This window comes from Coregonus clupeaformis, chromosome 11 (assembly GCF_020615455.1).
Source record: "Coregonus clupeaformis isolate EN_2021a chromosome 11, ASM2061545v1, whole genome shotgun sequence".
Classification (NCBI taxonomy): domain Eukaryota; kingdom Metazoa; phylum Chordata; class Actinopteri; order Salmoniformes; family Salmonidae; genus Coregonus; species Coregonus clupeaformis.
In genome coordinates, this window is record NC_059202.1 from 3578279 (window position 1) to 3602530 (window position 24252).

General features: G+C 42.1%; 1 protein-coding gene across 1 annotated transcript; it reads left to right on the forward strand.

Moving 5' to 3' along the window:
* The first annotated feature begins 970 nt into the window (after positions 1 to 970).
* mapk12a (mitogen-activated protein kinase 12a) lies at positions 971 to 23651 on the forward strand. Its single transcript, XM_041890638.2, has 12 exons — positions 971 to 1224; positions 18117 to 18246; positions 18631 to 18689; positions 19071 to 19182; positions 19304 to 19333; positions 19506 to 19553; positions 20155 to 20269; positions 20617 to 20688; positions 20966 to 21045; positions 21134 to 21212; positions 21421 to 21594; positions 22082 to 23651. Exons 1-12 carry the CDS (start codon positions 1106 to 1108, stop codon positions 22147 to 22149), a joined length of 1086 nt encoding a protein of 361 aa, XP_041746572.1. The 5' UTR covers positions 971 to 1105; the 3' UTR covers positions 22150 to 23651.
* The last annotated feature ends 601 nt before the right edge of the window (positions 23652 to 24252 follow it).

Below are 24252 nucleotides of genomic sequence, written 5' to 3' on the forward strand. Positions count from 1 at the left end.
TGGTGTTTTTATTTATTATTAATGTACATATGATATGAAATGTATTATCTTCTGAGAGCTTTCTCAAAATGTGAATCATAGTCGATTAAAAAGTTATACAAAAATCTATGTTGGCTATTATTCTGTCTTTTTGTGTGCACACCCATGCATAGGCCTACACATGCACAACAGTATATCCTTCATTGACATTATATTCTAGCTAGTCTCTTCATGCCTGGATTCCATAACCTTGCATGTGAAGGATTGATGTTGCTCATGTTAAACAGTAAATACTAGAGCCCACCAAACCTACCATAAAATATTCCGAAAATAGACTTGAGGCCATTTGATTTGACAGTGTTTCAAGAATTCTGTTTCACTTAATTTTCCAAAATTGTTGCCATGTTTGTGCGAGGGTATTGTGTATCTCGTATCTTCCTCACGCACTAACTGGCCTACACACAGCATTGCGATTCTCCCAAACCAGCCTCAGAGCAGTGTGAGGAATGTCTGTACCCCTGGGGCCTCCTCAATGCACAGGTCCCAGCAAGCCCTGAACACAGTGGTTTCTCTACATCTCAAAACGCCCAATGCAGAAAGCCATTTAGGGAGCAGTAGCAACAACAAGCAGGCCTGTAATGATTCATCTTACACACAATTGTACTTGTATTCGATCCTTGTTGTATACCATTGATATTCTGATCTTCCAGGTGATCTAGTTATCTAATAATAGGAATTGATTAGGGTGCCTTCTTGACAATATATTCTACTCTGCAGACAATTGAAAATGACAAACTTGTCACTGTCTGAGTTATTTATCCAAATAGAACTCATACAACACTAATCAGCACTTATATTGTGCATACAGCATGGGTCTATATATGCATGTCCCTTTTCAGTTAGTGGATGTCCTGATACACTACACTTCATGAGACTCGGGAGTGGCTGTGCTGTGGTTGACCCCAGGCGGCGTCTTATAGCTGCGCAAGCTGCGCAGTCGACGCGCTGCGCATTCGGTGACGAGAATGAATTCAAGAACGCATAGGTAGGACAATGGGTGTGTAAACGAAACTGGGAAATCACTTCTTGGGATACGTACTATATTTGTTAAATCAGGTCAAATAAGATGTCCAGCCGGACCAGACCTGGCTACTGTCGCCAGGACGTGAACAAAACCACCTGGGAGGTACCGGAGCGGTACCGGGAGCTGAAACAGGTGGGGACAGGGGCGTACGGTACAGTCTGGTAAGTGTCGTGGCAACTGGGGTGGGAAGAGATGTCACAACTGTAGGCTACATGTTTGGTTCACTTTGACATAGCTTAGTGCAGGGGTCTCCAACCCTGTTCCTGGAGAGCTACCGTCCTGTAGATTTTCACTCCAAACCTAATCTAGCGCACCTGATTTAGTAAAGGTTTGGTTTTTCGCAGTAGAACAAAACGAGAGAAAAGCTATAGCTCCTCTCGAGTTTCACACAAAAGAGAGGGCCACTTCCTTATTTAAGGGAAATATTTAATGGTGAATATTTCTATCATATCAACCCATATTGAAATTTCACAGCCTTTTGATTTGTGACTAACCTCCCTGGTCTTTGCAATAGGCCTACTCATGTAATGTATGCCTATAGAATGACAATATGTATGATACTCTCAAACTAAATTAAGCGTGTATTATTATTATTACATAACTCAAAAGTTTACATAATCATAAACGCTCGGAAATAGATGTGCTATAAATCATTTGCCATTGCCGTTGCACTCTAGACACAATACTTTTGTGTGGCTCACAGCATGAGGTCGTTACATTGTTGTTATCAATGATTAACTCTGTGGGCGGATCCAGAGTTGTGTCGGCTGGCTGAATGGTCTTTGCAATCTGGGATCCTTGGGACGCCCTTAGTTAACCCCATTGAAGTTAACATTTAAAATGGTAAGGGTAAAATGCGCTGCATGGTCATTCCGACGTCTGCATTGGCCGTGCAGTATTGACGTGATATGGCCTCTGCAGAAGTCAGGGCATTCATACTTCTTGCACTTCGCGGATCAGCACAGAGCTGTTGTGAAGGAAGTTGTCAAGGAAGTGAGTTTGTGTTTATACAGGACCTCCCGCCCCTACCTACCGTCAACCAATCATGTCAATGCGGAGCTATACTATGGAGCGAGATACCTGCCAAAAGGTTGAACGTAGGTATGGTTAGGATCGTAAGAAAAGCCATGAGTGAATGTTGGGATATTTATTTCATCTCTCAAAATCTTGCCAAAGCATATTCTGTAGGAGGGGTTAATATGAATTGAAAATAATTTGACATTATTTATTTGAATCAGGTCATGAACATATGGACTGTGAAATGAACAAGAGAGGGGTTAAATGTAGGCTAAGTCTGGCATAAGCTTATTCCCACACTTTACAATAACTCTGTTGCAGTGGTCTTAGATAGTCTCCATATAGGCTATTCCCTCCATCGCGACACTGCCGCCCAGTTGAAGAGCTTGTGATCTCCATGCAGCACCACAGTACCATGCGCCTTCAGAAAATCACCCCTCAGCCTCAGAAGATGCCCTTCTGGAGGCATACAGCCATAGAGTCATTTTGCCTACTAGCCAAATAAAGTGCAGAACATGCATGATGCGTGCAACTCGTCATTCCAACATATTTAAGCATTTAATTCATCCTTCATTCAGTTCAGTCTGTCAGTATGTCATCCATTCAGTCAGTTGTCTGAGTTGCAATAGGAACTCAATCAAAGAGAATAGAACAGTCTTATCCATTTGTTTATTGAAATCCATGTGTGTATTCAAAATTATCGAAATTCTCCAAAGATCTTTAGCCTATGACTTTAATAATTCAATGTTTAATTTAGGTCTATCCAAATAAAAAATAGTCCTTCAACTTGTAGGCATTGCAATTTGGGCTATCATTTTGGGTACTGGTGTCATGCTGAATAATTTTAGAACTCTATTTGTGTTTTATAACTGTTTTTATTATAGGGCTCCCCTTAAAAAGAGACCCTAGCTCACAGGCCTCTAAATATAGCCTCTAAATGAATTTTAAACAAAATAGTTGAAGAAGCATGTGCAGTGGCTGATAGGGAAAACAGATCTGTCAATATGAATAGGCTATGACCATTTGGGACCCTTTGCTATTTCGCTCAGGACAGGTTATAGCTAAGACTTAATCAATATTTTGTTTTGTCTCATTTATTGATATGGTTATAGCCTCTGCGTGATGGGGTTGTGCAACGCAAATGGCTATAACAAGCCTACATACAGAGTGGAATTCACTAATACAACAGTCAAAATGCCTAATATAAGGCCTACAGTCCGTGCTCCCAAATACTGGAAAAAGTGTGATTTATTAGGTTACATGATCACCACAGTAGCCCCACATGGCTATAAAAATAATTGATGCAATTATATGGGCATAAAATAGCACAACAGCATGGTATATTTAGATAGCGGAATAGGCCTAGCCTAAATCATAAATACAGATGCCACATTACTGCCACAAGTTTGTAAGTATAAAAACAATATCTGTAACCGAGTAAAGGGAGACGTAAAATAAGAATTGAATGTGTAAATGTTAATTCATAGTCATAACATATGGTTTGTATGTTTACAGATCTAATTTAACGTGTACGTTTCATGTTTCATGCATGGCTTTTCTTACAATCCTAACCATTTACGAATTGATTTTCTTATGAATCTAATGATGCATACATTCAACCTTTCGGCAGCTATCTCGCTCCATGCTATATGGAGCCCTCCACATTGTTACAAAATTTGAGAGGCATGGCTATGCGGTACGCAGCTCAATTTGGCCTCTGCGCTTCTCCAGAGACTTCGCAATTGAGTCACACCATCCATACCGCTCCTCCGACCACATTTTCAGATCAAGCATAAATTGCCTCTTAGGGTAGGGTTTAGGGTATGGACGTCCCAAGGAACCCGAATAGTACTAACCCTGGGTGATTGCCAATTTGTAACACATGATCAACTCAGCGTTCCAAAGGTTGCGTTTACACAGGCAATTCTGATATTTTTATCCACTAATTGTTATTTTGACCAATGACGTCTGATATTTTTCAGATCTGATCTGATTGGTCAAAATACAAATTAGTAAAGAAGAGATCCGTCATCTACTCCGTCCTCTTGCCTACTTTTGATAAAGGTCAAAGGTAAGGAGAGGCGGCGAGGAGAGGGAAAGTGGACGAAAAGGCGCTTGTATGAAATTATTGGTGTTATGATTCTGCAAGGTTAGATAGCTAGCAAAAATGACAAGCTACCATGTGGGGAATTGTAGGTGTCTCGTTTCAGCTCATTGTATCATGGTATTGATACCATACTGAAAGGTTGCACTTTTCTTGCACTTTTTTACAAAATACTTATTTTTATGTTCGCTAGCTGGACAGGCAAACGTTGCCGAGTATTAAACTGTAAACCAATCAATACTTGTGTACTATCCATGGTACTATCTCTGCTGATCACGTCTGCCAATCACGTTATCCGTACCTAAGGTAGTAAACAGTTGGCGACATCTCGAGCGAGATCTCCATCCGACAAAAACTGCTATCAGGTAAAGTATTTTTTATTTATTTGTAATCTAACTATTTAGTTATAGAAACGTGATACCATCAATGCAACCTGTAAAATGACTCCCGACAAGCTTAGTAATGTAGCTAGCTTGCTAGCTAGTTATAACAAGTAGATTTGTTTGCAAGCACTACAAACATCCAATCTGAGGCAGAGCACCCTGCCTCAGATTGTCAGGATGTTCATTTTCTAGCTCACAAACTACATTACTTGTGATTATTTATTTGATTCATTCTGTATCTCACTTTTGCTCTCCTGTGTCCTGCTCCCATAGGTCAACCAAGGGCTATTCACCAAGCATGAGGAGAACCATCCTGCTGCAGTTTGAAGTAGCCCTGCTGTCACTATTTAAACATTATGACCACATATGCGTTTGCCTGTTGTCTCTTCTTTGTGGATTTTATCTTAAACAGTCTAGTACATTTCAGAGTTGAAGAACACCAACTACAGATACACGTGCTTGTTTTAGTGCATCAGAAAATACCAAATAGAATTTAGAATCGGTTTGACAGGTGACAAACATATTATTTTACTATTAACATGCAGTGGTGAGAATTCTATTGTCCCAGTCAGGAGCCCAGGCTTTTGTCATAGATGGTAGAGTTCTTATCTCTGGACCGCACAAGCTTTGGATTGCATTCTGCTAAGGAACTTGTCTCTCTCTACATTGGTCAGCTACGTTGGTGACCAGGGTGGGATCCTTTTGATACGCTTATGGGGCCTGGACACACAAATGCTCCTAGGGAATACTGAAGCATGCATTGATGACAGTACTACAGTCTCCATCAGAAGCCCAGGCTTTTGGTGTAGATGGTAAAGCTGTCATTTCTGGACTGCAACATTGTAAGATTGTGCCCTCCACGGGACTTGATATACATTGATTGGTAGATTACACTATATTTAGATACTTCAAATACTGCCTTTGCTATTTGTGTCTGTACTCAATAAATGGTGAAGCACTATTTGTGATGGTGTTCTTTATTCAAATGTATATGCAAGTCAAACAACAAGGCCAAAAATGGTACACAATACAATAAATGTAAGTACCTGATGATAGACACAAGGAAGCATATTAGATGTGCAGGACAACAGTATGTTGACGGCTGTAGATTAATGATTCGTCTGTTAGCATGGAAATAACTGAATTAGCAGGGAGCTAATGCGACCACTACAATTAGAGCATGCTAGCTAACTCACTCTTACAGCAATAACATACACAAGCACATCCCAGATTGCCCCCAATATCTAACAGGTACCACACACACACACACACACATACAGTGGGGAGAACAAGTATTTGATACACTGCCGATTTTGCAGGTTTTCCTACTTACAAAGCATGTAGAGGTCTGTAATATTTATCATAGGTACACTTCAACTGTGAGAGACGGAATCTAAAACAAAAATCCAGGAAATCACATTGTATGATTTTTAAGTAATTAATTTGCATTTTATTGCATGACATACGTATTTGATACATCAGAAAAGCAGAACTTAATATTTGGTACAGAAACCTGTGTTTGCAATTACAGAGATCATACGTTTCCTGTAGTTCTTGACTAGGTTTGCACACACTGCAGCAGGGATTTTGGCCCACTCCTCCATACAGACCTTCTCCAGATCCTTCAGGTTTCGGGGCTGTCGCTGGGCAATACGGACTTTCAGCTCCCTCCAAAGATTTTCTATTGGGTTCAGGTCTGGAGACTGGCTAGGCCACTCCAGGACCTTGAGATGCTTCTTACGGAGCCACTCCTTAGTTGCCCTGGCTGTGTGTTTCGGGTCGTTGTCATGCTGGAAGACCCAGCCACAACCCATCTTCAATGCTCTTACTGAGGGAAGGAGGTTGTTGGCCAAGATCTCGCGATACATGGCCCCATCCATCCTCCCCTCAATACGGTGCAGTCGTCCTGTCCTCTTTGCAGAAAAGCATCCCCAAAGAATGATGTTTCCACCTCCATGCTTCACGGTTGGGATGGTGTTCTTGGGGTTGTACTCATCCTTCTTCTTCCTCGAAACACAAAAAAAGAAGCAAAGAAAGCTATATTTTTGTCTCATCAGACCACATGACCTTCTCCCATTCCTCCTCTGGATCATCCAGATGGTCATTGGCAAACTTCAGACGGGCCTGGACATGCGCTGGCTTGAGCAGGGGGACCTTGCGTGCGCTGCAGGATTTTAATCCATGACGGCGTAGTGTGTTACTAATGGTTTTCTTTGAGACTGTGGTCCCAGCTCTCTTCAGGTCATTGACCAGATCCTGCCATGTAGTTCTGGGCTGATCCCTCACCTTCCTCATGATCACTGATGCTCCACGAGGTGAGATCTTGCATGGAGCCCCAGACCGAGGGTGATTGACCGTCATCTTGAACTTCTTCCATTTTCTAATAATTGCGCCAACAGTTGTTGCCTTCTCACCAAGATGCTTGCCTATTGTCCTGTAGCCCATCCCAGCCTTGTGCAGGTCTACAATTTTATCCCTGATGTCCTTACACAGCTCTCGGTCTTGGCCATTGTGGAGAGGTTGGAGTCTGTTTGATTGAGTGTGTGGACAGGTCTCTTTTATACAGGTAACGAGTTCAAACAGGTGCAGTTAATACAGGTAATGAGTGGAGAACAGGAGGGCTTCTTAAAGAAAAACTAACAGGTCTGTGAGAGCCGGAATTCTTACTGGTTGGTAGGTGATCAAATACTTATGTCATGCAATAAAATGCAAATAAATTATTAAAAAATCATACAATGTGATTTTCTGGATTTTTGTTTTAGATTCCGTCTCTCACAGTTGAAGTGTACCTATGATAAAAATGACAGACCTCTACATGCTTTGTAAGTAGGAAAACCTGCAAAATCGGCAGTGTATCAAATACTTGTTCTCCCCACTGTATATACACTACCGGTCAAATGTTTTAGAACACCTACTCATTCAAGGGTTTTTCTTTATTTTTACTATTTTCTACCTTGTAGAATAATATTGAAGACATCAAAACTATGAAATAACACATATGGAATCATTTAGTAATGCCAAGAGTGTGCAAAGCTGTCATCAATGCAAAGGGTGGCTATTTGAAGGATCTCAAATATAAAATATATTTTGATTTGTTTAACACTTGTTTGGTGACTACATTATTCCATATGTGTTATTTCATAGTTTTGATGTCTTCACTATTATTCTACAAGGTAGAAAATAGTAAAAATAAAGAAAAACCCTTGAATGAGTAGGTGTTCTAAAACTTTTGACCGTTAGTGTATATATATATATATATATATATATAGTGCCTTCGCAAAGTATTCAGACCCCTTGACTTTTTCCACATTTTGTTACGTTATAGCCTTATTCTAAAATGGATTAAAAAATAATAATAATGTCCTCAGAAATCTACACACAATACCCCATAATGACAAAGCGAAAACAGGTTTTTAGAAATGTTTGCTAATTTATGAAAAATAAAAAAACAGAAATACCTTATTTACATAAGTATTCAGACCCTTTGCTATGAGACTCGAAATTGAGCTCAGGTGCATCCTGTTTCCATTGATCATCCTTGAGATGTTTCTACAACTTGATTGGAGTCCGCCTGTGTTAAATTCAATTGATTGGACATGATTTGGAAAGGCACACACCTGTCTATATAAGGTCCCACAGTTGACAGTGCATGTCAGAGCAAGAACCAATCCATGAGGTCGAAGGAATTGTCCATAGAGCCCCGAGACAGGATTGTGTCGAGGCACAAATCTGGGGAATGTCTGCAGCATTGAAGGTCCCCAAGAACACAGTGGGACCCACCCATACGTAAAAATATATGCACACATGACTGTAAGTCGCTTTGGATAAAAGCGTCTGCTAAATGGCATATTATTATCATTCTTAAATGGAAGAAGTTTGGAACCACCAAGACTCTTCCTAGAGCTGGCCGCCTGGCTAAACTGAGCAATCGGGGAAGAAGGGCCTTGGTCAGGGAGGTGACCAAGAAACCGATGGTCACTCTGATAGAGCTCCAGAGTTCCTCTGTGGAGATGGGAGAAACTTCCAGAAGGACAACCATCTCTGCAGCACTCCACCAATCAGGCCTGAATGGTAGAGTGGCCAGATGGAAGCCACTCCTCAGTAAAAGGCACATGACAGCCCACTTGGAGTTTGCAAAAAGGCATCTAAAGACTCTCAGACAAAGAGAAACAAGATTCTCTGGTCTGATGAAACCAAGATTGAACTCTTTGGCCTGAATGCCAAGCGTCACGTCTGGAGGAAACCTGGCACCATCCCTACGGTGAAGCATGGTGGTGGCAGCATCATGCTGTGGGGATGTTTTTCAGCGGCAGGATCTGGGAGACTAGTCAGGATCTAGGGAAAGATGAATGGAGCAAAGTACAGAGAGATCCTTGATGAAAACCTGCTCCAGAGTGCTCAGGACCTCAGACGGGGCGAAGGTTCACCTTCCAAGTACACAGCCAAGACAATGCAGGAGTGGCTTCGGGACAAGTCTCTGAATGTCCTTGAGTGGCCCAGCCAGAGCCCAGACTTGAACCCGATCAAACATCTCTGGAGAGACCTGAAAATAGCTGTGCAGCAACGCTCCCCATCCAACCTGACAGAGCTTGAGAGGATCTGCAGAGAGGAATAAGAGAAACTCCCCAAATACAGGTGTGCCAAGCTTGTAGCGTCATACCCAAGACTCAAGGCTGTAGTCGCTGCCAATGGTGCTTCAACAAAGTACTGAGTAAAGGGTCTGAATACTTATGTAAATGTAATATTTCAGTTGTTTTTCTTAAAATAAATTTGCAAAAATGTATAAAAACCTGTTTTTGCTTTGTCATTATGGGGTATTGTGTGTAGATTGATAAGGGGAAAATCAATTTAATCAATTTTAGAATAAGGTTGTAATTTAACAAAATGTGGAAAAAGTCAAGGGGTCTGAATACTTTCCCGATTGCACTGTATATACATGCACACATCAGGACATGTACATGGTGAACTCGTACACATTGTAAATATGAAAATATAATACAGTATTTCAGAATGTGACCTAACACATGCATGTCAATTTCAGACTGGGAAGAATTCATGTTTGCGATGTCTTCCTATCTGCAAGCATGACCAATGGCATAACACTTTATTGACATCTGACTTGAACCAACCAATTAGAATACATAAACATCAAATACATATTTCTGCAGTGTCAAGTGGCAACGTAACCAACCCTCTTGCACATGAAACGTACGTTACAGAAAACATCTCGCACTCAGTCATAGTTATAGAATAATGAATGGATTAGCAAGATTTTGGCACTGTCAACTTTTAGAAGGTTAGTTAAATTAAACCACCTACATATAGTCACATTTACTTAACATTTAGTATTTGAAACACACACATTAATTTCCCAACTGCTTTTCCTATAATCCTACAGGCTCTTTATCGTTCTCCATACCTTATATTCCAATGCATCCAATATTATGCATGCCCACCATGGTATTGGGCAGCTGCTATTTGAGAACTAATCTGGTTTAGAAATCAAACGGGTTATCTTATTGCAGAGCACATTGTACAACAGTTTTTAGAGAAGATTGTATTGCAAGGAATGCTATATGTGTAGGCTATTCCATATGTATTGGCTAATATGCATATGCAGCTGTCGTATTTATACCTTCATTCTACATAGACACATCACGATTTCATGTGAGCCCACAACCTAAATGAAGCCACGGAAGTTAAAGGCTGACCGCAGTACAGCATGCATTGTTTGCAGAAAACAGAATCCCTCATTATAGTGAATGGAAAATTGGCAATCTTAATGTAAATAAATAAAAAATTCGAAGACAATCATGGTACCAATAATTGCTTGTAATACACCAGATGTATGTCCTTGAACCAATTATTTAAAAAAAATCGCACACATAAGAAGTTATAAGGATAATTTAGTTACTGATGGCAGCCTACAGTACCGAGGTTACTCAATGAGAGAGCAGCACTGAGTTAGCCTGCAACGTCACTTCTTGGAGTAGCTCAAACTGCGCATTAATTTGGCTTCAATGCGCTATTGAGTCTTCACATAGGAATGAATGGTGTCACGTGATCGATGGCTTTGTCCATTCATATATAAAGTCACTGGTTCTACTACATCGCTTTCTAGGTTTGGCTGGGAAATAGTGTATAGTAGCCCGGGAAATAGTGTATAGTAGCCCTGCTGGCGCCAGATGGCATTATTATTTCTTACATCTTTTGTCATTTTTGTCCATTTCCAAATGACAAAAGACCTAAGGAATAATAGTGCCATCTGGCGGCAGCAGGGCCAAGTGTATAGGTGGTGGGAAGGGCTTTGAGCTACAGACTGCTGGGTTATTGAATTGTACTGTATTAGTATATTTAAAATCAAATCAAATGTTATTCATCACATGCTTCGTAAAACAACAGGTATGGACTAACAGTGAAATGCGTACTTACGTGCCCTTCCTAACAATGTAGAGAGAAAGAAAATAGAGAAATAATAGAAAAGTAAAACACATAATAATACAAATAATAATAGCTACACAGTGAGAAACAATAACTTGCCTATATACAAGGGGTATCAGTACCGAGTTGATGTGCAGGGTTACGAGGTAACTGAGGTAGGTATGTACATATAACTAGGAATAAAGTGAAAGATAGTAAACAGTAGTAGCAGCGTGCAGTTGAAGTCGGAAGTTTACATACACTTAGGTTGGAGTCATTAAAACTAGTTTTTCAACCACTACACACATTTCTTGTTAACAAACAATAGTTTTGGCAAGTCGGTTAGGACATCTACTTTGTTCATGACACAAGTCATTTTTCCAACAATTGTTTACAGTCAGATTATTTCACTTATAATTCATTGTATCACAATTCCAGTTGGTCAGAAGTTTACATACACTAAGTTGACTGTGCCTTTAAACAGCTTGGAAAATTCCAGAAAATGATGTCATGGCTTTAGAAGCTTCTGATAGGCTAATTGACATCATTTGAGTCAATTGGAGGTGTACCTGTGGATGTATTTCAAGGCCTATCTTCAAACTCAGTGCCTCTTTGCTTGACATCATGGGAAAATCAAAAGAAATCAGCCAAGACCACAGGGAAAAAAATGGTAGACCCCCACAAGTCTGGTTCATCCTTGGGAACAATTTCCAAACGCCTGAAGGTACCATGTTCATTTGTACAAACAATAGTACACAAGTATAAACACCATGGGACCACGCAGCCGTCATACTGCTCAGGAAGGAGACGCGTTCTGTCTCCTAGAGATTAACGTACTTTGGTGCGAAAAGTGCAAATCAATCCCTGAACAACAGCAAAGGACCTTGTGAAGATACTGGAGGAAACAGGTACAAAAGTATCTATATCCACAGTAAAACGAGTCCTATATCGACATAACCTGAAAGGCAGCTCAGCAAGGAAGAAGCCACTGCTCCAAAACCGCCATAAAAAAGCCAGACTACGGTTTGTAACTGCACATGGGGACAAAGATCGTACTTCTTGGAGAAATGTCCTCTGGTCTGATGAAACAAAAATAGAACTGTTTGGCCATAATGACCATCGTTATGTTTGGAGGAAAAAGGTGGATGCTTGCAAGCCGAATAACACCATCCCAACCGTGAAGCACGGGGTGGCAGCATCATGCTATGGGGGTGCTTTGCTGCAGGAGGGTCTGGTGCACTTCACAAAATAGATGGCATCATGAGGAAGGAAAATTATGTGGATATATTGAAGCAACATCTCAAGACATCAGTCAGGAAGTTAAAGCTTGGTCGCAAATGGGTCTTCCAAATGGACAATGACCCCAAGCATACTTCCAAAGTTGTGGCAAAATGGCTTAAGGACAACAAAGTCAAGGTATTGGAGTGGCCATCACAAAGCTCTGACCTCAATCCTATAGAACATTTGTGGGCAGAACTGAAAAAGCGTGTGCGAGCAAGGAGGCCTACAAACCTGACTCTGTTACACCAGCTCTGTCAGGAGGAATGGGCCAAAATTCACCCAACTTATTGTGGGAAGCTTGTGGAAGGCTACCCGAGACATTTCACCCAAGTTAAACAATTTAAAGGCAATGCAACCAAATACTAATTGAGTGTATGTAAACTTCTGACCCACTGGGAATGTGATGAAAGAAATAAAAGCTGAAATAAATCATTCTCTCTGCTATTATTCTGACATTTCACATTCTTAAAATAAATTGGTGATCCTAACTGACCTAAGACAGGGAATCTTTACTAGGATTAAATGTCAGGAATTGTGAAAAACTGAGTAAATGTATTTGGCTAAGGTGTATGTAAACTTCCGAATTCAACTGTATGTAATGAGTCAAAAAAGTTAGTGCAAAAAGGGTCAATGCAGATAGTCCGGGTAGTTTTTGGTTAGCTATTTAGCAGTCTTATGGCTGGGAGGTAGAGGCTGTTGAGGGTCCTGTTGGTTCCAGACTTGGTGCATCGGTACCGCTTGCCGTGCGGTAGCAGAGAGAACAGTCTATGACATAGGTGGTGGGAGTCTTTGACAATTTTTAGGGCCTTCCTCTGACACCGCCTGGTATAGAGGTCGTGGATGGCAGGGATCTCGGTCCGCACTAGTCTCTGTAGCGCCTTGTGGTCGGATGACAAGCAGTTGCCATACCAAGCGGTGATGCAGCCAGTCTTGAAGCTCTCGACCCGCTCCACTACAGCCCCCTTGATGTAAATGGGGGCGTGCTCGGCCTTCCATTTCCTGTAGTCCATGATCAGCTCCTTTGTTTTGCTGACGTTGAGGGAGATGTTGTTGTCCTGGCACCACACTGCCAGGTCTCTGACCTCCTCCCTATAGGCTGTGTCATCGTCGTCGGTGATCAGGCCTACCACCGGCGTGTCGTCTGCAAACTTAATGATGGTGTTGGAGTCGTGCGTGGCCACGCAGTCGTGGGTGAACAGGAAGTACAGGAGGGGACTAAGCAATCACCCCTGAGGGGCCCCTGTGTTAAGGGTCAGCCTAGCGGATGTGTTGTTGCCTACCATCACCACCTGTGGGCATCCCGTCAGGAAGTCCAGGATCAAGTTGCAGAGGGAGGTGTTCAGTCCCAGGGTCCTTAGCTTAGTGATGAGTTCGGAGGGCACTATGTTGTTGAACGCTGAGCTGTAGTCAATGAATAGCATTCTCATGTAGGTGTTCCTTTTGTCCAAGTGGGAAAGGGCAGTGTGGAGTGCAATAGAGATTGCGTCATCTGTGGATCTGTTGGGGCGGTATGCAAATTGGAGTGGGTCCAGGGTTTCTGGGATGATGGTGTTGATGTTAGCCATGACCAGCCTTTCAAACCATTTCATGGCTACAGATGTGAGTGCTACGATGTGATAGACATTTAGACAGGTTACCATGACTAGTCTGTTAGGCTTGCGTCACTGGGCAGCTCGTGGCTGGGTTTCCCTTTGTAATCCGTGATAGTTTGAAGGCCCTGCCATATCCGACGAGCGTCAGTCAGTGTAGTAGAATTCGATATTAGTCCTGTAATGCTTTGCCTGTTTGAAGGTTAGTTGGAGAACATAGCGGGATTTCTAATACATGTCCGGGTTAGTGTCTCGCTCCTTGAAAGCGGCAGCTCTAGCCTTTAGCTCAGTGAGGATGTTGCCTGTAATCCATGGCTTCTGGTTGGGATATGTACGTACAGTCACTGTGGGGATGATGTTGTCGATGCACTTATTAATGAAGCTGGTGACTGATGTGGTAAACTCCTCAATGCCATTGGATGGGTCCCGGAACATATTCCAGTCTGTGCTAGCGAAACAGTGCTGTAGCTTAGCATCCGCTTCATCTGACCACTTCCGTGTTGAGCTGTTACTTCTTGTTTGAGTTTTTGCTTGTAAGCAGGAATCAGGAGGATAGTGTTATGGACAAATTTGCTAAATGGAGGACGAGGGAGAGCTTTGTATGTGTCTCTTTGTGTGGACTAAAGGTGATCTGGAGTTTTTTCACCTCTAGTTGCAAAGGTGACATGCTGGTATAAATGAGGTAAGACGGATTTCAGTTTTCCTGCATTAAAATCACCGGCCACTAGGAGTGCCGCCTCTGAATGAGCATTTTCTTGTTTGCTTATGGCCTTATACAGCACATTGAGTGTGGTCTTAGTGCCAGCATCGGTTTGTGGTGGTAAATAAACAGCCCCCCAAAAATAATGGATGAAATCTCTCTCAGTTAATAGTATGGTGTACAGCTTATCATGAGGTATTCTAACTCAGGCGAGCAGAACCTCGAGACTTCCTGCGCACCAGCTGTTGTTAACAAAGAGACACACACTACTCCCCTTGAGCTTACCCAACGCTGCGATTCTGTCCTGCCGATGCATAGAAAAACCAGTTTGAATATTATCCATGTCCTTGTTCAGCCAAGTTTCCGACAAACATAGGATATTACAGTTCTTCAGGTCCCGTTGATAGGATAGTCTCGAACAGAGCTCTTCCAGTTTCTTCTCCAGTGATTGTACAGTCGTGGTCAAAAGTTTTGAGAATGACACAAATCCTAATTTTCACAAAGTCTGCTGCCTCAGTTTTGATGATGTCAATTTGCATATACTCCAGAATGTCATGAAGAGTGATCAGATGAATTGCAATTAATTGCAAAGTCCCTCTTTGCCATGAAAATGAACTTAATCCCCAAAAAACATTTCCACTGCATTTCAGCCCTGCCACAAAAGGACCAGCTGCCATCGTGTCATAGTCTCCTGAGTGGCGCAGTGGTCTAAGGCACTGCATCGCAGTGCTAGCTGTGCCACTAGAGATCCTGGTTCGAATCCAGGCTCTGTCGTAGCCGGCCGTGACCGGGAGACCCATGGGGCGGTGCGCAATTGGCCCAGCGTCGTCCAGGGTAGGGGAGGGAATGGCTGGCAGGGATGTAGCTCAGTTGATAGAGCATGGTGTTTGCAACGCCAGGGTTGTGGGTTCGATTCCCACAGGGGGTATGAAAAAATATATAATGTAAGTTGCTCTGGATAAGAGTGTCTGCTAAATGACGTTAATGTAAATGTGTCAGTGATTCTCACGTTAACACAGGTGAGAGTGTTGACGAGGACAAGGCTGGAGATCACTTTGTCATGCTGATTGAGTTAGAATAACAGACTGGAAGCTTTAAAAGGAGGGTGGTGCTTGAAATCATTGTTCTTCCTCTGTTAACCATGGTTAGCTGCAAGGAAACACGTGCTGTCATCATTGCTTTGCACAAAAAGGGCTTCACAGGCAAGGATATTGCTGCTAGTAAGATTACGCCTAAATCAACAATTTATCAGATCATCAAGAACTTCAAGGAGAGAGGTTCAATTACATTTACATTACATTTTAGTCATTTAGCAGACGCTCTTATCCAGAGCGACTTACAGGAGCAATTAGGGTTAAGTGCCTTGCTCAAGGGCACATTGACAGATTTTTCACCTAGTTGGCTCGGGGATTAGAACCAGTGACCTTTCGGTTACTGGCACAACGCTCTTAACCACTAAGCTACCTGCCGCCCCATCTGCCATCTGACAATTGTTGTGAAGAAGGCGTCAGGGCGCCCAAGAAAGTCCAGCAAGCGCCGGGACCGTCTCCTAAAGTTGATTCAGCTGCGGGATCGGGGCACCACCAGTGCAGAGCTTGTTCAGGAATGGCAGCAGGCAGATGTGAGTGCATCTGCACGCACAGTGAGGCGAAGACTTTTGGAGGATGGCCTGGTGTCAAGAAGGGCAGCAAAGAAGCCACTTCTCTCCAGGAAAAACATCAGGGACAGACTGATATTCTGCAAAAGGTACAGGGATTGGACTGCTGAGGACTGGGATAAAGTCATTTTCTCTGATGAATCCCCTTTCCGATTGTTTGGGGCATCCGGAAAACACCTTGTCCGGAGAAGACAAGGTGAGCGCTACCATCAGTCCTGTGTCATGCCAACAGTAAAGCATCCTGAGACCATTCATGTGTGGGGTTGCTTCTCAGCCAAGGGAGTGGGCTCACTCACAATTTTGCCTAAGAACACAGCCATGAATAAAGAATGGTACCAACACATCCTCCGAGAGCAACTTCTCCCAATCATCCAAGAACAGTTTGGTGACGACCAATGCTTTTTCCATCATGATGGAGCATCTTGCCATAAGGCAAAAGTGATAACTAAGTGGCTCGGGGAACAAAACATCGACATTTTGGGTCAATGGCCAGGAAACTCCCCAGACCTTAATCCCATTGAGAACTTGTGGTCGATCCTCAAGAGGCGGGTGGACATACAAAAACCCACAAATTCTGACAATTCCAAGCATTGATTATGCAAGAATGGGCTGCCATCAGTCAGGATGTGGCCCAGAAATTCATTGATAGCATGCCAGGGTGGATTGCAGAGGTCTTGAAAAAGAAGGGTCAACACTGCAAATATTGACTCTTTGCATAAACTTAATGTAATTGTCAATAAAAGCCTTTGACACTTATGGAATGCTTGTAATTATACTTCAGTATACCATAGTAACATCTGACAAAAATATCTCATAACACTGAAGCAGCGAACTTTGTGAAGACCAATACTTGTGTCATCCTCAAAACTTTTGACCACGACTTTCCATCCGCCAATAGAACAGAGGGTTGAGGCGGATTATTTACTCCCCTCCGTAGTTTCATCAGGGTGCCCGCACGTCAGGCTCTATATCGCCGTCTCTTTCTCTTCAGAGTGTCGCCTACTCATTGAAGTAGAAATCTTCATCCAAATCGAGGTTAGAGCTAGAGCGATGTTTGTGAGACAAGGGCGGATCCCGAAAATGATTCATCTCACAAAAACGTCTGTAAAGTCCGAACAGTTTGAGCTACAAACTATTATGAGCCATCTATGAAGAGCTGAAATGCTCACAAACATGCACTGTTTGCTCTATGACAATCACAAGCCACAAAATAGTCGTTAGAAGGTAAGAGGTTATTCTACATAGAAGATCATAGGACAGGACATAGTGCCTATAATACTGTAATAAGCTCACATAGTTTCTGTCACAAACTCCAAACTCCACACAGTTGTCACTGACTACCATTTTCTTTTGCGGACAACCAGGGCTACAAGTAGAACACAAAACAATTTGACATAAACAGTTGCATTCATGAGTTTTATTGACAAATGTCAATAAACAAATAAGGTCTGCCAAGCATAAGCCTGATTATAATAAGAATGCTGTAAATACAGAAATTGTTTGCTCAGTGGAAAACAATTTCTGTATTTACAGCATTCTTATTCTTATTTTTAATTTTTTATCAGGCTTATGCTTGGCAGACCTTATTTGTTTATTGACATTTGTCAATAAAACTCATGAATGCAACTGTTTATGTCAAATTGTTTTTTGTTCTACTTGTAGCCCTGGTTGTCCGCAAAAGAAAATTGTAAAACAGATGAAAGAAGGTAGTGAATTTCAGCTTTTTCACTGTGGGAGGCCTGGGACCAATGTAGTTAAAACGGAAATAACCTGATTCCCCAATTGTATAGGACTCAAAGCTAAAATGTATGTTTTAAATTATTTGAGAACCAAAGGACCTTGTACCTTTCTTCCTCTCTCCCTCCAACTCACCCTCCTCCCAATCTCCATGTCTGTCTCCAGCTCTGCAGTGGACTTCAGGACAGGGACCAAGGTGGCCATCAAGAAGCTCCACAGGCCCTTCCAGTCTGAGCTCTTTGCTAAGAGGGCCTATCGGGAGCTGAGGCTGCTCAAACACATGAAACATGAAAATGTAAGACTTGCAAGCCTGTAGTCCGAAAACAACCCTTATCCCATTTCATTGCACTACTTTAGTCCTTAAGGGTTGCAGTCCTCAAGGTTTTTTCCGCCCTGAGTGACACTTAGTAATTTCAAGCAAGTAGCCTAAGTGATTGCCTTGGGTAATCCTCTCCACACACAGTCTCTGATTAAATGGCAAGGATGAAAACCAGAGAGGCCCTCGAAGACCAGAGTTGTGCATCCCTGCCCTAAAAACACTAGGCTTATTAGCAATATACTGTAAGCTAGGCCTATAGGGTGTTTGTCTTACTGTGTCTCCCCTCCAACTGCTATGTAACAACCTGATCAAAACCTAATATAAGTTGTTTATTTTCCCTCATTCTCTCCCTGGGGTTAGGTGATTGGCCTTGTGGATGTATTCACTGCTGACCTCTCCTTAGACAGATTCCATGATTTGTGAGTACACTTTTGTGTTTTCATATTTGGGCACAATAGGTCAGGAACTTCAAGTAAAGAAAATACGGAAGTTGGAGACACAATATCCACATTCCACACCACTGGATGTTTAGCAAAGTCAAAGTTCCATCTTTCCTCTCCATGTTGGTTGGTCATTGCGAAGATATGTAGACATTTAGTCTCTCTGTCTGTCTCTCTCTCTCTCTCTCTCTCTCTCTCTCTCTCTCTCTCTCTCTCTCTCTCTCTCTCTCTCTCTCTCTCTCTCTCTCTCTCTCTCTCTCTCTCTCTCTCTCTCTCTCTCTCTCTCTCTCTCTCTCTCTCTCTCTCTCTCTCTCTCTCTCTCTCTCTCTCTCTCTCTCTCTCTCTCTCGCTCTCTCGCAGCTATCTGGTGATGCCTTTCATGGGAACCGATCTGGGGAAGTTGATGAAGTTACAGCAGCTCTCAGAGGACAAAGTACAGTTCCTGGTCTATCAGATGCTGAAGGGACTCAAGGTGTGTCTCACAGCCACACACAATCTCATAAATACTTATATACATACATGTATATAAATATGTATACACCCTGATATTGTATTTTATTGATGGAAATGCCTGTTGTATTCTTTTATTACAGTATATCCATTCTGCTGGCATAATTCATAGGGTAAGTGAATCTCCTTTTTCCTGTGTGTGTTTGTGTGTATGTGTGTGAGTGTGTGTGTGTGTGTGTGTGTGTGTGTGTGTGTGTGCATGCATGCGTGAGTGCCTTTGTCATGCAAGTGTGTGTGCATGTGTGTGGCCCCTCAAAATGACCCACTTAATGTTTGTATCTGCAGGACCTCAAACCAGGGAATCTGGCCGTTAACCAGGAATGTGAGCTCAAGGTACACAGTCACACACCCAGTGCTCTGATAACCTAAATAAACTTTCCACTGTGTTCAGCTCCACTGTCAATAACTCAGTCTGTGGCTTAAAGATGCACTCCAGGATCTTAAGCACAACAAATTCATAACATATAGTACGAATTGGATTCGTAACATATTATACGAATTGCACACAAAAAAACAGGGACAACTTTTGGCTCGTGAGCACCACTTTCAAAACTACTGGCTGAAATTATACAAAAGCTCAAGAGTGCATCTTTAATAGCCTTTGCACAGACCAACAGACAACATTTCTCTCTGTTGACTTTGTTGTCATGGTTTGCTGCATGAGCACAGTTTGGCAGCAATAATGACTTCCATTGTATTTTGTAGTGTTATAGCTGGTATGATGTAGGTACAACGGTATAGTGCTGTCATGAAATGTCCCATTGATGTGCAATTGATTACTGGGACTGAGCTATTTTGAAGGATGTTTTACTTATAATGATTGTGATACGTGGTTGTTTTACCTACCTTAGTTGAATGCAGAGAGCATCTGCTTAATGACTAAAATGCTAATGTAATGTCCAGTAATAATAAGAGTGTGTTGTGTCTGTGTCAGATCCTGGACTTTGGGTTGGCGCGGCAGGCAGACAGTGAGATGACAGGCTATGTGGTGACGCGCTGGTACAGAGCCCCAGAGGTCATCCTCAGCTGGATGCACTACACCCAGACTGGTCAGCAGCACACCACGCAACACTCCTCTTAACTGGTCCAGGATCAGATATGTTGTTAAGCCACTGATGGTTAAGGCTAATACTGGAATACAGACAACTGATCTTGGATCAGCTGTTTTATAAGGATGTAAATTCATCTGAGTGGTCTGCATAGATGACAGAGTCAACTGAATGCATTGAAGCCTATGGAGAATGGTAGAATGTCCACAAGGTGGTGCTCTAGCCTGTATATTTTGCCTAGTGATAAATGCACTTCAACATGGTTCTATCAGATTTAAACGCCAGCCATGTTAATGGAGGTCCTTTCTATCAGTTAACAGTATTCTCTCCCTTTCCTCTCTTCCTAGTGGACATCTGGTCTGTGGGCTGCATCATGGCAGAGATGCTGTCAGGGAAACCATTGTTCAAAGGCAATGACCGTATCCTGATCTGACCTGCCCCTGAGCCCTCCTATCCACTGTTGCACAATACACATATGAAACTCTATTACTGTGGTTAATGTTGTTTATGTTGGAATCATGCTTGCTTCCATTCTTACTTTTCGGTTTGACTGACTAGAACCAGATTATACCCTTAACATGGCCAGGTGGTTTTGTTTCACTTTCACTCTAGATGCAATGTGTTTCTCAATGAGGATATGTTCAGTATATCATTTGTATGTAGTTTGACCTTTGATCCTTGACCTGTGGAGCACAGACCTGGATCAGCTGACTGAGATCATGAAGATCACAGGGACACCCACTCAGGAGTTCATCACCAAACTGCAGTCTCAGGACGTGAGTAATGTACTTACATGCCAAACACATACTATAGGTCTACATGCACATAGGCCCTGATTAAATATGCTGACATTCTGTTTCTCAGGCTAAAAACTATGTCAAAAGCCTTCCCAAAGTGCAAAAGAAAGACCTTCAGGCGCTCTTTTCCAAAGTCAACCCACAGGGTAAGACTATTACCATCATATGTCATGTATAGTGAATCTGCAGTATCCCATCGTCATGACAATGTCTACTGTTCCTATGTCTGCTGTCTTTATCTCTCTGTTTAGATGTATGCATTCCCTCTCTTAGGTGTATTGAGACTCTGATGATGCACTTTAAATTAAATTTGACTTGATTTTATTCTATATCTCCCTTCCCCTTCATCTCCAGCGGTGACAGTTATAGAGCGCATGCTGCTGCTGGACCCAGAGAGTAGGGTGACGGCGGCAGAGGCCCTCGCCCTGCCATACTTCTCAGAGTACAGAGAGCCAGAAGAGGAGACTGAGGCCCAGCCATACGACCACTCTGTAGACAACTCTGACCTGCCTCTGGAGCAGTGGAAACGTAAGGAGGAGGGGAAGGCTGGGACAAAACCCAGGGTTTATTCATTAGGCTCCAAATGGAAGAAAATGTACTGAAACAGGGAGGATTACCTGGACTTGTCCATTAGAAGCGCTCGTTTTCTGTTGCAAAACGTTTTGCTACTGTGTGCCCTAATGAATACGATCCCAGGACAGAGGTGAGGAGGTGTCAACAGGGACCAGTTTGTTTTCATTGGTTAACATTATAACATTAAACCACTATTTAAGGCATTTTTAAAGGATATCCAGACAAGTTCTTGTTTGGTATGACAGAGTCAGGCCTCTCTGGAACAGGGACTTACATTTGCTATATGTGTTGCTGATGGTTTTTACAATGAGCTACTGCAATACGCATATTTTCAGGATTTCATTCTCTTCCATGAATTGCAATGATAGCCTTCTGTATGTAAACACTGACATGTTATGTATCTGTCTTCTCTTTCTCTCTTCCTCCTTCTGTTTGTTTACAGGTCACACGTTCACAGAGATCCTGTCATTCCAGCCCATAGTGGTAGAGTCCAGGGAAACCGCACTGTAAGATGAAGCATCGCACATGGAAAACAACCCCCCTCCCACCATTTTTACAAGTGTGTCATCCTCTGTTCAATCAACATTCTCAGTCCATCATGTTGTGTGTGTGTGTGTGTACTTTTTCAGACATTTTCACACCACTGTGTTGTTGCGTCCTATATAAAGCCCTTGTCAAGACATATTTGACAAAAATTCTAGGATGTTTCCTTGTGTATGTAGCTGTGTAGTCTAAATGTGTCTGTGACCACTACTGATGTTTCCTCAACCTTATAATTCCCTCTTATTGCCTTAATGATAGAACAATAGCATACAGCCAAACAACATCTGAAAACCATTTACTAAACGGTACGCACAAAAGCAGTATTTCACATTCTTTTTGTGCCAAGGAATGCACACACATAAAAAACATTTGTAGCCTGTAAAATGTTGCGCAAAAAAACAGTTTGTATATTTGCCATTTACTGTAATTTTCCTTACACTGGATATGTATTTTTTATTAACTCATTTGTTCCAGAAAATTCTATGCAAATCTTATGCCATTAGGCTACTAACCCTAATATGTAATCCATATTGCTTTTTTTTTATGTATTGAAAAGTAAGTTTTATTTTCGGTCACAAGGGAACATACAGTGAGTGCTCTGCCTATAATAAAACAAGGCAACAATAAACATGTCGTCCCCCATGAATGATGCAGCGCCCCCCAAATTGGGATATCGCGTGTACCCACAGATTATCCATTATTGACCAGATACTCAAGTGGCCGCTCTAACAATGAAAATCAATGTCTTCAAAAATGGAAGGCAGTTAGCCTGGGTACCAGTCCAGGTCTTGACATTCAGGTACATTTGCCAGTGGCACACCAGGATCACAGCAAAGCAAGTTATATTCAATTGTTGGTGATTTCATGTTTCATTTGCAGTCTGGACAAGTGTCATATATTATAGCCAGCCATAAAATCGGATATTTACACTGATTGTTTGGAAAACCAAAATAAAACCATCCCCCCTCTCAATGTTGACATATAGCTTATATTAAACTGTTTAAAATGTAATGTTCCCCTCTAGAAATGAGCCCAATAACATATTGATGAAAAGCAATATCTTTAGGTACATAGTCCTCAGGCAGGTGTGCTATTTTAGCAATAAGCATTGTCACCTGTCTGATGCAGCATCGTGTCTAAATGGCTGAAGCAATGGGGTTGCTCCTCTGCATTGTTTACCACAGTGGGCTAATCATTAGCTAGATAACGGACTCTAAATATGATCTTGTTGCTTGTTTAATGTCCTAAAAAGAACTCCCACTGGCACTAATAAAATCATGGGATTTTTACAGTGTTTAATACAGTGTAATTGTGTATTTACAGTGAATAATAGGTCTACCATTTATGCATTGGAATGGCTGACACGCTTCCCGTGGTTACTTTTTTAAATTGTCATGCCAGACACTCAAGATTGTAAAACGCTGCCAATTGAAAAATAAATCATACAGCACTGGAAAGCTGGGATTCCGCTCTGTTCAATAATTGCCATCAAAACAGTTGTATTTGACTGAGATTGCATTTAGAAATGTTGCACAGTGACTGGGATTATTACAGTACACAGTATTGCGGCACAACCGGCATTCAAGATTGGTAAAATAGGTACTACTATTATTTCACATTTCCCACCAACACTGCAGAATGTAACAAGGTGGTCTTGATTTACCTTTCCTGACCTCTAGGATCCTACAGTATGTCCCCTCAAGTACCAGTGACGCACTCAGTACGGAAGTGGTCTGATGAAGCAGACACGAGGCTACATGACAGTTTTTCTAGTACAGACTGGGATATGTTCTGTGATTCATCCGATATCATTGACGAGTTTACCACATCAGTCATGGGCTTCATCAATAAGTGTATAGACGACGTCGTCCACATAGTGACCGTACGTAGATATCCAAACCAAAAACCATGGATTACAGGCAATTTCCACGCTGGCCTAAAGGCTAGAGCTACCGCTTACAAGGAACGGGACACGGACATGGCACATACAAGAAAGCCAGTTATGACCTGCGACGAGACATCAAACATGCAAAAGGACAATACGGGAGGAAGGTGGAATCTTATTACACC